Genomic DNA, 14,699 nt, shown 5'->3' with positions numbered 1-14,699 from the left:
AGACCAGGTGTCTGTTTGACATGGGAAAGGCAGTGAGGAGGGGTAAATCACCATGCAAGAGCATCACACTTCCCTCATTAGGGATGCACATTGATTGAGGGCTCCTGCAGGGGATGCTGGCTCTCACGCTCACAGCAGGAGACAGGAGGGGAGGAAAGTTTTGCAGAGAATGGTTTTGGGGCACGTTTCTGTGCTGGGAAGCTATCACTCATGCAGGCAATTGGATGAAGAACTTGTGCAACACATCACTCTGCCCCCTCAAGTCACACACATTTCTTCTGAAGCTCAGCAAGTAGCATTCCAGTTATTTTGCCTCTTCCTCTAAGCCATGCTGACCTGGCCAGCTCTGGCTCACAAGCATTCCCAGCCTCCAGAAAGCTTTAGCAAAAGCCAAGAAGCCTGGGAGGTCTTCGTGCAAGTCACTGCTGACACAAACCAGGCCAGATGTATGGCAGGTTGGAAAAAATGAGAGGCACCACCCCAAATAAGCCTTCTCCTGGGGCTAGGTGTTCTAGGAAAGAGCAGCAGAGTGATGGGCAATGGATAAAGTTTAGGAAATCACGTTTTTGGGTTTCATACTTGTCCTTGCTCTGATTGTGTATGTCTGCACAAGTTGGGTGAGTGGCACTGTTACTTCACACTTCTCAGGGACCCAAAATAGCTACAAAACATCAGACTTCCCTTAGATTTCAGTGGCCTGGGACAGCAGAGGACACACGTACCTGCACCAGCTCCACCAAGAGCTTCTCCTTCACTTGAGAACGTGCCATATGCCCATGGCACAGCTTAACCCAGCAGTATGTGCTGGGCTGCCCTGAGCCCAGTTGGGACAGGCGTCCCATAAACAGGGAAAACAAGCCGTTGAAGGCTTTGCCTAGAGATGGGCTTCCTCCCTCCTTGCTGGCCCTGTGTTTACTTGCAGAGCTCCAAGCCTGAATGCTCACATAGCAAGTGCTGCAGCCAGCCTTGCCAGCTATCTTGCCAAATAGCACTGGGGAGGCACCTGGGTGGTCTTTAGCATTGTGCTCAGGCAAGATTCCTGGACCCTCTGTCTTCATCCAGCCTCTGTCCGTTCCTGCTTTACCTGCTCCCCACCTTCAGGCACAGGGAAGAGTAGGGGCAACTCACGTTCTCCTCAAGTCAAAGATCAACCTCATCTAGAGTACAGCATGCTGCTTTCTCAGGAAGGCATTTAAGAGGCTGTGACCAAGTGTGTACGTGTACAACCTCTCAAGGAAAGGATCTGAATTTCAGGGACTTGGCTAAAAAGGGGGAAAAAAACCCCTCAGCACTTTTTAACAGGGGTTTGCTGCCCTTCCTTCTCCACACCCTCTGCCCACCACTCTTACCTTCAGGGAGATGGAGCCACTCTCTCTGTTGAGGGACAAGTCAGCAGACAGGGAGATGGTGAGGTCCATGCTTTCAGAGGCTGAAGTGCTGCCAGAATCCGAATCCCCTTTGGAACGGTTGCCAGGGAAGGGAGCTGGGGGATCCAAACTCCCGTTGGCAAGCTTCTCCTCTGTGAAGTTCTCCAGGTGACTGCTCTCCGGATGCTCCCCGATGCTCTTCCGCTCCTTTCTGCCTGGCCCGGGCTGCTTGTCCCCCTCTGTTGAGTTACCCACCCGTCCAGGCTGTGAGATGATGTCTGGTTTGCCCTGGGTGGCCGAGGTGGCAGAGCTGGTTTTTGTGGAGCGGTTGCTCTCCAGTTTGTCATTGTCACTGCTTATTCCTTCATCTGAGACTTTATCGCTCTGTCCATCTGTGGTCTCCTTGCCAGTCCCCACAGGCCCGTTCACTGCCTTGGGCAAGGAAGAGTCCGGAGGCTTTTCCCCATCAAAACTCAGCTGACTCGCCTCAGAAGGGTCCCGCTTGTGCTTACCAGGGGGCTGGAAAGACAGCGAAGGGAAGGTGTTGGGTTTTGCACCACCACTTTAACACAACTGCAAGAGCTGCAATTCCCCACACATCAGAGCAAAGTCACCCACAGCTAAAGAGTTATTGGGAGGAAATCTTCCCTTTTAGGACATCTGCCCTGGGATACTTTTATTTTTCTCCAGGTTTGTGGTCCCAAGGACTATGGACACTGGCTGGAAGGAAACAGCACAGCAAGGAAGCTCCAGAACCTGCAAGTTCTTAAGACGCAGCCTAGGAGTTTGCATATCAAACACCTTTTCCCATGGCTAACTCCACCATGGATTAACCACTGTCCTTTGCCACAGATGAGGGAGGTCGAGGCATGTCGCCCAGCAAAGCTGCCCAGGCAGCCTTGAGATGTCCCCTTCAAAGAGCCCAGCTCAGGGGCAGATTTGCTGAGCTCCCTCCTAGGGCTGGTGGTACCTCACTGCTGCGCCACGTGCTGCTGGTGGTGCTTCCACTCCAGCCTGTACCAGGGCCTACTTTTCACTTTTTTTTTTTTCTTTCTTTTTTTTTTTTCTTTCCTTTTTTTTCTCAAACACTTTTTGTAAGCCCCTCCTGCGAGCCAGCACCATTGTTTCTCATTGCCCTTGGCAGCCACTGAAAAACAGCCCCTCCCTGCCCAAGCAACCACTTCCCCCTCCACCTGATGGGGCCTAGAATAGCTGTAAACCAGCTTTTTAGAGCCTAGAAAAGTTGCAGGGCTCTTTCCCCCACCACAGCCGCAGTGGCAAACTTGCCAGCACGGGGCTGGGAGTGCTCACCGAGGCAGACTCCGACGAGTCATCTTCTTCCGCTTCATCCCGACTGTCCTCAATCTCTTCCATCACCTCAGCCTTGGCCTCGGCCACCAGCTCGCGTAGGGCCCGGTTGCTGGTCACCTTGCTGACGAAGGGATGCTGAAAAGCCAAGCACAACGCACATGCGTGAGGTGGCCAAAAAACAGACTTCGTGAGCTCACGGCCGAGCAACCGCATGGGGATGGCGATGGCAAGGACCACTTCTTGCTTTAAAACAACTGCAAAGACCTAAGGACACGGTTCTTGCCAGTGTCACCAGGCTTAACCCCCCCAGATGAATTTACAGATAGGTGCTGCACATATGAGGGAGAACAAGAGAGAACACAATGCCGAGGTTAAGCGCCAGCTCTGTACACAGATGCTCAAAGCGTGGTGTTCTGCAAAGCTGCTTTACGTTAACATCCCCCAGACAAAAGCACCGGTTCCACTTAAACAAGGGGCTCTTGCTGCAGAGGAGATGTCCCCCCTCGCTGCAGGCAGGCTGAGCTCCGGAGCGCAGCTCCGAGCCCGCAGAGTGCCACCAGCCTGCAGGATCCCTGGGTGCAAACAGAGCATGGGGGAAGGTTGAGTTGAAATCGGGCTCGAATCGCTCAGTGCACACAGTGGGGTGCTCGTGCTGAGCTTCAGCAAAAGGCTGGGGAGTCCCTCGGGTTTGCAGAAACCGTTGCACACTTTTTCCCCGCTGACTTGGGTGCAGGACTGGAAGCGTGCAGCCAGACTGCCAGTGCTGCAGAGTGAGAGCATTTGCAGTCAGTGGGGAAAAGCATCTTCCAGGTTTTTGCTATTATTTTGAAAGGGGACGGGAGTAAAGGAAAGGAGTTGAATTTAAATCTGGGATAACCAGGTATCATCTAAGCTGGCTGCCACGTGGGCATTTTTAGGCAACGGGAGCCATTTCTATTCCAGCTGGTGTCCACAGGGGCTCTGCAGTTTGCTCCAAAGGCAAAAACATTGCCGTTCATTTTTGGAGCATTTTAGTGGCTCAAAAGTACTACGAACTTTCTAAACTAGACAAAAGTTATCTGAAACCAGCCTAGGGCCAGTAAGCACTTTTTTTTTTTTTTTTTTTTAAACCCTCCTTAAGGAGAAGCAGGCTGTACAGACACAGGTAGTTCAGACACTCGCAGACCCAGGGAGACACGGACACCAGCTGCAGACCCAGCCCAGGGGCTGGTGCTGGTCCCTACCTCCAGCAGCTGGGCGGCACTGGGCCGGGTCTCCGGGTTCTTGTCCAGCGCCGTCTTCAGGAAGTCTCTGAACTCCAGCGACCTTAAACCACAGCCATTCATGAGAAGCTCAGAAAAGGGAAAGACCTCACACACCACAGGGGCTGCTCAACCCCTTTGCAGGTTGTGTCCCAGTTTGCAACTAGCCACAATCACCGTTGCACTCCTAGCACAGGAAATCCTGTGCTCGGTTGTTCTGATTATTCGTAAGAGAATCAGCAATATGGTCAAGTGAGGGACTAGATTTTGCCTTAGCTGGGATGGCAACAGACAGTGGGACTGAGCACCAGCCACTGTACCCCAGGGCCAAGGTGGAGAGATCGGAGAAGACACCAGCAGTTATCCTCCAAAGGGAGCCCATGGGAGGAGCTGCTTGTGCAAAAGGATGCTCCAGGACCCATCCCCACAGCCGCAGTGTGAAGGGATGGCTGTGAAGGACCAGAAACCCCACAGAAGGGCACCCTCAACCTGCAAAGCGCAGCTCTGAGATACAGAGCACGTACTGATCCAGTTGTGGCTTCTGAGCTGCGCCAGAGGAAGCGCTCCCACCCTGCCTGCTACATGAACCGCTGTAACAACACTTGTGACTCCAGTGCTCTCCCAGTAATTTGCTGCTGGCCATCATGCAGCGGGTTTTATCATGATTAAAAAAAAAAATAAAAAATTAACTGATTGGATTTTTTTTTTAAATGCATAAGAGGCTTTCCAGACTCCAGGAAAGAAATTCTGGAGCTCTTGGCCATCTCCAGGTTCAGAGGAAAATCTGCCTTTCATACAAAACCAGGATGTTTTGAAAACAGCAGGGCTGTGGGTGGGCAGCAGCTCCCCCCGTGCTGCCTGCACACCGTCAGCATGGCCACGGCACAGGCAGCACCGAGCAGCCTGCCTTCAGCCAGCAGTGCTCTCGGGGCTCTAGCACACAGCTGGACCTAGAATACAGCTAGAATCCTACAATGCGTTCTCAAATTAAACAGTACTGCTAGAAACGACTATTTTTCCTCTCTTGAAATACCGTGTAAGTTGGGAAACGTGTACTCTGCTGCCCAAACCCCCTCACCATTTGGAAGGGCAGCTGAGCGTGGGGGGGTCAGACTTGGCAATCTTCAGCAGCACTCTCATGGGGTTGAGCTCGTGATGGGGTGGCTCGATCTGGGCCATTTCAATCAGCGTGATTCCCAGGGACCAGATGTCTGCCTTGTAGTCGTACGGAGTGTCCTTCATGGTCTCGCACATCACCACCTCCGGGGCCATCCTGCAAGGGGCAGAGGAAGGAGCAGAGATGGGGAGGGATGACACCACTGCCACACAGTGTGAGCCTTGCAGCAGCAGTTAAATGCTTTAAATAATCCACAGCATTGCATAAAAACATCCTTTCCTCCTAGCTCTGGGTTTCAGAAGAAGCAGCATCTTTTCTAAGGGGTGCAACCCCCTCCCTCTCCTGCAGGCCAGCCAAGACAGCCCAGGCAGCCCATGGAAGCCCCCAGGCCATTGACATCTGGCGCGGATGTTGCTTCAGACAATAAATTAATCCTCGCCGATTCCATTCCTTCAGCAAGTCGGGTGATTTAGAGATTGCGTTTCTGGAGCGAGGAGTCGTTCCCATGTGCTTGGAGTCGCTTCAAAGCCCACTCCACCCCCCTGGGTGGGGGGAAGCGGGGAGCGCACACACGCGAGCACACGCGTGTCCCTCACTCCTCCAAGCCTGAAGCATGGTGGCCCCTTGGCCGGCTCAGGGTACCGTGACACCGGGCAATGCTACTGCACCACCGAGACTGCTCACAGCTCCCTTCAGGCAAGCAAAACCCTTGCACGTGTGGACACCGGCCCGGACTCCTCGTTAAAATCCTCCCACCCATGCTCGGTAAGGCACTACGGTCCAACGCACCCCAAAGGCCATCGGCTCCCCGTTTCTGAGCAAGCCTGATTTTCAGAAGAGTGAAGCTCCTCATAAACACGGGATTTCTTAGCAAGCAGGTCACTCACCAGTAAGGGGTCCCAATGAAGGAGTCTCGCTTCTGCAAGGTTTTAATGTTTTTGGCAGACACTCCAAAGTCAGCTGCAAAGAGCAGTAACATTAGATGCCGTAGGAAAACTGAAAGACCCTTCTGAATTAGCACACTTGGCTGAAACGCAGATTTAAAAGCAAACACACTTTTAAGGCAAGAACATGATACAACGTGCTGTTTCCTCTAAACTGAGCATCAGAAATTAAATTTGCTTTTGGGTACATAACCACCAGGGACCTTCCCCTCCCATGTACTATAAGACAGGGGCATAAAAAGCCATCCCTACTGTAACTCAAACGCTACACATCTAGAGGGAAGTCAAGATCTTTTCCACAAACAAACAAAAACAGCTCCGTGGCAGATTACTTTCAGGACTGCTATTTCATAGCAAAAAGTCTCATTTTACACCAGAAAAACCAAAGTCCTGTTACATTCTTTCTCTTCCCTGCAGTCCTATGAACATCAGCCACTGCATGATGCCTTTCCCCGATTTTGTCCCTTCTGTAGAGAGCTGCTGAAGCCAACCCAACCCAAATCAAATCGGTAAGACCTGCAGAGGGTACCAAGCCCACTTCAGGTCAGTTTGCTCCCCGAGATGGCCCTGATGACCTCTGGAGGAGCTGTTATCCATCTGTACCCTGGGCTCAGGGTGTCCCTGACTGTGGGTCACCCTTGGCCCAAGCCAGCAGTGTGTTTTCACACTGGAGCACAACCCATGGCCACAGGAAGGTTTCCATCTTCCCAGGCTGACCGGTCTCTATTGGCACCCACAGACACATGCCAAGAACACCCCACAGCTGCTGGCACCCCTCTGCACCTTTCTGACCAGTTCCTACAGACAAAGCTACCTTCTCATCCCCCAGCAGGTAGCTGGATGCCAATTTAACTCAAGCCCATAGCGAGTTGGCAAAGCGACCCTTTGGCAAAACTCAACCTGTCACCACCAGACCTGCTCTGGAGATAAGACAAATTCTTCCAGCTCCCAGCCCTGCCAACTGGCACCCTGCACAGGATGCTCAGCAGGCCAAAGAGCATAAAAATCAAGTCCAAAGAGGGATTAAGCAAATTCACAAAAGTAAAGTCCGTCAAGGGCCTGAGCACGGCTGTGGCTCGGCAAGTCTTGGTGCCCGGCTGGGGGCTAAGCACAGCACACAGCTCGATGGTAGATTTAGCCTCCCACAAAACAATACGAAGTTTTTCCCCCCCTTCTCCTGCCTGAGCTCGTCAGCCAGCAGACAAGCAGCTGATGTCCCGTAGGCAGGGCAGAGAGCATCCTTCAATCCCCCCCAGGCTCAGACACAGCCAAACACTACAATCCAGCTCCAAGCAGCACGTGGCCGTCATTAGCGTAGCGTGAAATGGTCCCAAGCAGCACCATCGCCCACGGCAGCTCTCCCAACGAGCTCAGCCCAGCAAGCGCCTGCCGTGCTCCTGTGCCGCGCAGCTCACCGAGCTTGATGTCCCCATCCTGGGTGAGGAGCACGTTGCCTGCCTTCAGGTCACGGTGGATGATCTTTTTGCTGTGGAGGTAATGGAGGGCTTCCAACATCTGGCGGCAAATCACTTGAATCTGAGGTTCGGTCAGGCCCCGGTCCAGCTCTGTGGGGAGGGAAAGAACCGTTAAACAGGACAGGGATTAGAGCGATGCTCCACCTGAGCAGCAGGAAGGCATGGGCTACCCAGCAGACCATTTAAAAACCACTGTCCATGTGTCAAAGCAGCAGGACACCAATGCAAATCAGCTTGTTAAGATAATTTATTCCCTAAGCCAGCACTCAGCACAATGCCTGCCTGCTTGGAGCCGCTGGTTTATAGCTCCCTCCCAGGGATGCACGGCTGAGGCATCTGGCCCAGCGGGTGAGGGGGACCAGGAGGGGGAGCCAGGCATGCCTGCGACGGGGGTCTGAACTGCGAGTTCCTCGCAAATTTGGGAAATGGGTCCCTGCAGACAAGCTGGGCCTTGCCCAGCACGGGGACAATGCTGCAGACAGGAGGGAGCTGAACTTGGCTGCAGGCGGCAGCGGGGTCAAACACAGGCATGAACGCTCAGCAGCTCCATACGCAGCCACGCTCTCATCCCCCAAGGAGCTACCCCTGCGGCAGAGATGCAGCGTAACCCCCTGTACATCAGGAGGGACATGCCACTTCCCAAAGCAACAAGCAACAAAATGCTAACCAGCGTTATCCCTAGTGCTCTGAGCTGGTATTTTCAGGTAGCACCAGGTACCAGCACACCAGTTCATACCCCACTGTCTGTCCCTATTTCTGAAGCTTGCGGGGACACACGACCACTGGGACGACCTCCCTGCTAAGCTCTGCCCGGCCACCTTTACCATCCGAGACTGCTTTCCAAGGCGATGGCTCTGCAAACCATCAAACTTCCAGATGGTTAGCATCGTCCGCAAGCCCTTTGCAGTGCAGATCCCTCCTCCGGCACAGCTGAGTGTGCAGCAGAGCAGACCAAGCCTTAGACAGCTCCAACTGCCCAAACTGCACGGCCAGGATAGGGGCTGACGGATGGACCCCAGCAACTGGGACAGATGCTCGTTCAGAGCAAGGATCTTAACCACAGGCTGGGGGATGCCGAGTCAGCCACTGTGTTCCTCCTCTTCCTCACCAAGATCTCCCTCGCTCTGGGGAAAGCTGATGATTTTCACTCTCCCTGGAGCATCTGGCAAAAGTGAGGTGCAGTGGGCCACAGGTTTTGTACAAAAGATTTCAAAGGCAAACGCCAGTTGCTGGTGGGGATGGGGAGGTAGAACAGGCAGCATTCGGCAACTCTGAATTTACTAATGCTGGGAGCATTCCTGAGCTCTGAATTGCAGCTCCTCCTGCCCCTCATTCAGGGGTGATGGCACTACAGCCAGACCACTTGCTCATGGTTTTCTCTGCTCCCCCTTCCCAGGTCCTCCAGAGACCGACTGCCATGGACAAGGCCCCACAAATGCTCAGGCGGATTTTTGTGTCCCAAGAGACAGGGCACCCCTGTTGAGGTTTTCCAGGGGGAAGGCATCATCCCCTCCAGCACTTCAGAAAAGGTACTTTTTCATGCAGTGGTTTGGACCTGCTTTAAAGGTGCCTCCTTTAGGAAACTTAAGTTTTAGGGGCTGAATCGAAGATGACAAATTTGGGTCCATGCTTCTCCTGGAAATAAAAAGAAAGCAAGGCCTTTGGAAATACCAGAGCTGAAAGGGAATAACCCCCCGGGAGATGTGGCTCTGTCCTAGGGCTCCAGGCAAGAGGATGTCAGAGCACCCTGCAGAGGGGATGTCACCCTGCCCCGGGGTCCGTACAGCCCTGGCACAGAGGGGCTGTGGCACCAGCCAGGGCTGTTTTGGGGAACACCCACATACTCCCAGTCCCAGCGGCTCTATGTGGAAGGGAGGAGTTAAAAATGGGAAGATTCCAGGAATTACTGCAAACTGCAGTTTATTCCGACGCTCTGCTGCTTCACCAGATGACCGATATCACATGGAGAAGTCAGCAAGAAGATCCTGGGAGATTCATTGCAACAGGCACCCAGATTAAACATCTCAGCCCCGCTGCCCTTCCCAGGAAGCTGTGGGAACGGGATCCCAAGCACCCAGAGCCTCCAGCAGATAAATATTTAAAGCCATCTTTCCCCTCCAGCCAGACTCTCCCTTCTCCCCATGCCTTGTGATCTGCTGATCCCAGCAGCATTTAAATCACAAAAGGACATCAAAGTAGCTCAAGAAACACCCCAGGGCTGCCACACCTTCTGCTCCGGGTATGAAAATAGGCAAACTCATGGGAGACAAACGGTAGCTGGAGAAGCTGGGGCACCCCCGTCTGCTGTCTGTCCGAAGGTTGCCCCTGAAAGTGTGCCAGAAAGCTGGAGACACCTTGCAGGCATCGCCCTGAGCATGGAGAAGAGCCCGGCACCACGCGCTGCACTCACCCAGCATGGTGGCATCCACCGCCCCGCCTGGGCAGAACTCAATCATGATCTGGGGAAACAAGGAGAGAGGAATTAAAGTCCCATCCACGTCACACTAAGCAAAGCCCACCGGGTAGGGAAGAGGAGACAAAAGCACTGGGTTCTGCTTCCTCGCATGGCAAAGCCACCCCTTTGCCCCACACAGTGATGCAGAGGCTTCGGTGCTTCCCAGGACACATGCCCCAGGCAGCCCCAGCACAAACCATCACCCAAGCCCTGGGGCCAGATCCTGCACACCATCTACAGCAGCCATCTCAGAGGGACCGTCCCCATCGCTGCAACACCCCCAGAGCAGTCGTGCCTGGCCTTGTACCTGGACGCCTAGCCCGAGCAGCCAGCTTCAGCTCCATCTTCCTCTCTGTTTACATCTCTTCCCATTGCATTTTGAAGCACGGGCTGCTAGAGAGAGAAGCCTTGCCAACAGGATGAGATAGCTGTCATAGCTGGGAGCTGACGTGGCTGGGAGAAATCAGGCAGGATTTTCTTTGGCAAATTGGCAAAGAAGAGATGGAGAGGGCTGTCGGGTCTTTAATTTTTTTTCACTTTTTTTTCCTCCCCCATTGCTCAGTAGTTCATTGCTCTCTCGATTTTGAGCAATTTGAAGGCAAACTATGTCAATAAAGAGGTCGAGTACATTCACCAGATTGATGCTGTTTCTCTCCCAGGGACATGCGCAGAGTCCTGCCAGTCGCCCACACCTGCCTGCCTGGCCCCTGCTGTCCCCCCACAGGGTGGGCAGCACCCACTGGGTGGGCCCTTCCCCAGCATCTCTGGGATGTGCGTCCTCTTTCCCCTCACCTCTGCACAAACTCAGCCAGAGCGCTTTCCGGGCTAAGGCTCAGTGCCAGCCCCTGCTCCCCTTCGGGGCAGATGAGGCTGCTCAGATAAACAGATTAAAATTTCAAGCAGCCAGAGGTTACGAGGGACAAGAGATGCTTCACCTCCCCGACAAGCTCCTCTCCTTGTCGAGGCGACACAGGGCAACATACCGGAGAGGTGAAATGCCAGAGTTATTTTGAGGACAACGACTGAACAAACCAAAGGCAGTGTTTACCAGCACAGCTCTCTAAGCCCTTCAAAGTGGACGTCATGTTATTCAACACAGCTCTAAGCACTGGACCAGGAGCCGAGGGGAGAGAGGGGAGAAGGTTCAAGGTCCCTCTTTCCCGTGGTCTAATCCTGCAGCTCCAGGCAATCCCACCCTTTCGTCCTGCACTTCCTACACGTGGACGAGGCAAATGCTATTATTGACCTGGATCGTGGTGGAAGACACAACTGCTTTGTTTTGGAGGAGAAGAGGGAGCAGGATCAGGTGTTGGGATGCAGCAAACCTTGAATTGCTCTGCGAGGACTGGCCCAGGTCCAAGAGTCAGAGGGGAGACAATGCTGAGAAAAGAAACCCAGGCAGGTTGGGCAGTGCGACACAGGCACCGTCAGAGGAAGCGGAGAAGAATAACGAGAGGCCAGGGCTGGGGAAGCGTTTGGAGCAGGCAGATGGAGAGAAGCAACTGGGAAGACATTCGAACCATTTGCAAACCAGAATAAATATGCACAATTCGGAGCTGAGCAGGAGCCTGGCAGGGAAGAAACCAGTGGGACAGCAGAGCCCTCACACAAATGGGCCATGTCAACACATTTTTTCTTGCTTGAGTTTATACTTTAAACCAGAGCGTCAGCAGCTTCACTAGCAAAGGGAAAGGAAAGAATTGCCTCCTGCCATGGTCTCCCCAGGCACAGAGATCCCCACTGGACCCCTGTGCCCCACCATGACCCCAACACAGCTCTAGGAGGCTCATTTCAACAAAGTATTTCTATAGTTCCTCATCACGTTCATCAGAGCAGACTACCACCACCAGTGGACACCAGCCCTTCCTGCGCTCCTCGGAGCCCAAAGTGCTAGAAGCAAACCCCAAACAAGCCCCACACCAATGCCAACCTGCCAACTGGGAGGGCAAGGGCTTGCCCTCGCTCTGGGAGGCTGAGGGGACGTGCGGGGCTCTGCTGGCACAGCCAGCCCTGTGACAGCACCTCCGCACAGCGATACCACGATCCTGCCCATGGGACCTGTCCTCTGCCAGACCATCCAACCTCCCACTAGCCCTGCTCCTGCCGATCCAGGCACCTCGGGAACTCACCTGCCCAAAGACGGTGGTCTCTGGGTTCAAGCAACAGCCTCCCTTACATTCAGTCAGTAGAGAAGGCTGGATGAGAAGCTTGTCTGTGCTACTAGGCTCACTCAGCTCTTGAATTTAAACAGTCCCAAAACTTCAAACAGCTGAGCCTGAATCAGCCGCTAACATGGCCTTTGCCATCCAGGTGACTTGTGTGCTTTCCGTGTTAATGCTCAGCAAGCAGCTTTACAGCTTCTGCCTCTTTGTGTGTCCCAACTAAATGAAGTCCACTGGCATCAGATGCAGCTCCTCTTAGACAGCCTCCAGGTTAAGAAATGTAATTTTAATTTTGAGGGGTGAGACACACAGAGGGCACCCAGCTGGGTAACAGCCACAGCTGCCCTGGTCAGCAGAGTCCCTGGGAGCCCAATGCAATCCCCCCCCGCCCTGGGCAGATGCTGTGCTGAGGTTTCCTACCAGGCACCTGGCTCGCACAGCTGAAATATGCTCTGGGCAGACATGCTGAGCTTTTAAATGAGGAAGGGCCAAGCACAACGCACCCTACTCTGGATCTGTGTGGGATGCATTTCATCTCACAAAGTTTCATTCGGGTTCGTGGTCTAGCAATGAGAAAATTAGGGAAATCAGTCCATCTGAACCAGCATGACCATGTATGTTTATGCAGGCACAGCAGGCTGCAAGCCAGGCACTGGGAATATGGGAAATATGGAAAACTTAAAAATATGCATTTTCAACAAGGGCAGAGATGCCAAAGAATAATTTATGGGTGTGGCCAGATTGTCTGAACATCCAAAAACCTAATGGGCTCGTTTCAGCCCAGAAAACCTGATTTAAACAAATGCAACTGGCAATCCCATAGCGCATACATCACACACACTTCCTTCCAGGAGCAGGGCCAGCCTGAAAAAAAAACATTTTACCATTGCAGCAGGTAGGAAGGCCTGGTGGCAGCAGCACAGGGCTGTCTCTGTGTATGAGCTGGGGGATGCAGGAAGCTTGCGGAGAGCGGCGGCTGTGCAGGCACCCTCCCCAGACCCACAGTGGGGATTGGGGTGGGCAGGTGGTAGCTGACACCCTGGGCGGGCAGCCTGCTGCTCCGGAACGGGTTGGGAGGATCTCAGAAGAGAACTGTGGACAAGAGCCTGTGCATCTGTGCAGCCAGGAGGCTGGTGATCTACCCAAGGGCTGCAAAAAGTTTAACTCTTCGCTTAGGGCTGTTTCCATGTGCTTTGATATATGGGCTGACTACTCCTTTACTGAGGTGTCCCCAAGCCACAGCTGGAGCAGTAACTGCTCTAGTGACAATCTCACGTCACCTCTCAAAGCCACACTGGGCAGCTGCCTGCGCTGTGCTCGTCTGTCCCCAGCAAACCCCCTGTGACCTGCAAGACCAGGGACCCAGCACAGGGTTTGCTACAGAGGCACGGCAGCACCGCAAAACAGAGGTTTCACACACCCAGTGCCAAAAAAGCTCCCGCGGTCTCGTGAACCAGAGATACGAGACCCATGGGGGTCTCTGCCCCAACGCTGACATCCTGAAAGCAGCTCCTTCACACTAATTAGAGCTGGCGGGAGCACCCACACCTCCCCCTCCATCTGCGTAGGGTCCAGGCGAGGGGGGTCTGAGCACCCGCTGCAGGGTCTGAAGAGAGCAGCCTGGAACGGGGCTGGAGCAAACATCCTGTTCGTAATGATTTCCTCCGCACAAGAAATCCAGGGACTTCCTCGCCGAAGGCTGCCCAGCCCCTCCGCTGCGCTGGGCTGCCAGAGCGCACACGCAGCAGCAACCGGAGTTCTCCCTCCTGCTGCCACCTCAAAGCTGTTATCAGTCCCGGGGATTACACGCCATCAGCATTTTAGTTTTTCAGTCCGTAGGCAGTTGCAACTACACTTCGCAGGCACGAGCAAAATTTGCCACTAGCTCCCATTCCTGAGCTATAGGAGCTACACGACCGACTGACGGCTGCCTTCCAGCACAGCCAGAGCCCCGTGGTGTCAGCTCCGACACCACCGCCAAGAAACCAAGCCACCGCGCTGGGCTCATTTGCAGCTCGACAGGGACACACGAGCTGCACGCACAGGAACAGATTTGGGCAGCTGGTTTAAAGACAGAGAAAGGAACCCGCTCTCACTACTTCTCAAAACCTTTGTACCACAGTTTGAGCACTGCTATTAAAAAAAAAAAAAAAAAGGGCCCTTTTCTCCTATACCTTTAGTGAAACAGCATGAATGAAGATGTCAGCATGCAGAAGCTACATAATCTTTCCCTTTCGAGAAACTTTTGCATTGGCAAAATTAAATTTAAACTTAAATTCGAAAGCAAAAGTCCACTCAAGTTAAAGGGCTTTGCTGGTGACCTTGATTTCTCCCATGGCTCATCCTAATCCTGCCTTTAGGCACAGCAGGACCTGGAAGCATTTTGTAGCCCAAGTGGGAGCAGAGCATGCAGAGGGGGCTGGGGCCCTTTTCTCAGCTGCTCAAGTAATAAGTGACTGCCTGGGAGGAGAGGAAGCAGGGTCCAGTGAGCCTGGGGTTGCCCAGGAGAATAAATATACATACATATGTATGAAACAGCTATGGCTTAAATTAAATGCTCTTAAAGACACAGGTCTTCAATCTGTACCCAAGTAACGGGGCACCACACGTTATGAAAAAGCATTATA

At 53.4% G+C, this 14,699-nt stretch overlaps 1 protein-coding gene across 1 annotated transcript in view; it reads right to left on the bottom strand.

Annotated features, from left to right (window-relative positions):
• STK10 (serine/threonine kinase 10) overlaps nucleotides 1-14,699 on the bottom strand; it is a 52,460-nt gene that overhangs the window by 11,615 nt on the left and 26,146 nt on the right. Inside the window, exons 3-9 of the mRNA XM_069772757.1 lie at nucleotides 9,866-9,914; nucleotides 7,396-7,545; nucleotides 5,924-5,996; nucleotides 4,998-5,192; nucleotides 3,902-3,983; nucleotides 2,679-2,813; nucleotides 1,350-1,886 (exon numbers count right to left, since the gene is read on the bottom strand). Coding sequence (XP_069628858.1) covers nucleotides 1,350-1,886; nucleotides 2,679-2,813; nucleotides 3,902-3,983; nucleotides 4,998-5,192; nucleotides 5,924-5,996; nucleotides 7,396-7,545; nucleotides 9,866-9,914 — 1,221 coding nt within the window. The remainder of the gene's footprint in view (nucleotides 1-1,349; nucleotides 1,887-2,678; nucleotides 2,814-3,901; nucleotides 3,984-4,997; nucleotides 5,193-5,923; nucleotides 5,997-7,395; nucleotides 7,546-9,865; nucleotides 9,915-14,699) is intronic.

The sequence above is a fragment of the Haliaeetus albicilla genome, chromosome 27 (assembly GCF_947461875.1).
Source record: "Haliaeetus albicilla chromosome 27, bHalAlb1.1, whole genome shotgun sequence".
Lineage (NCBI taxonomy): Eukaryota > Metazoa > Chordata > Aves > Accipitriformes > Accipitridae > Haliaeetus > Haliaeetus albicilla.
This window is presented reverse-complemented; position numbering and strand designations above follow the sequence as displayed.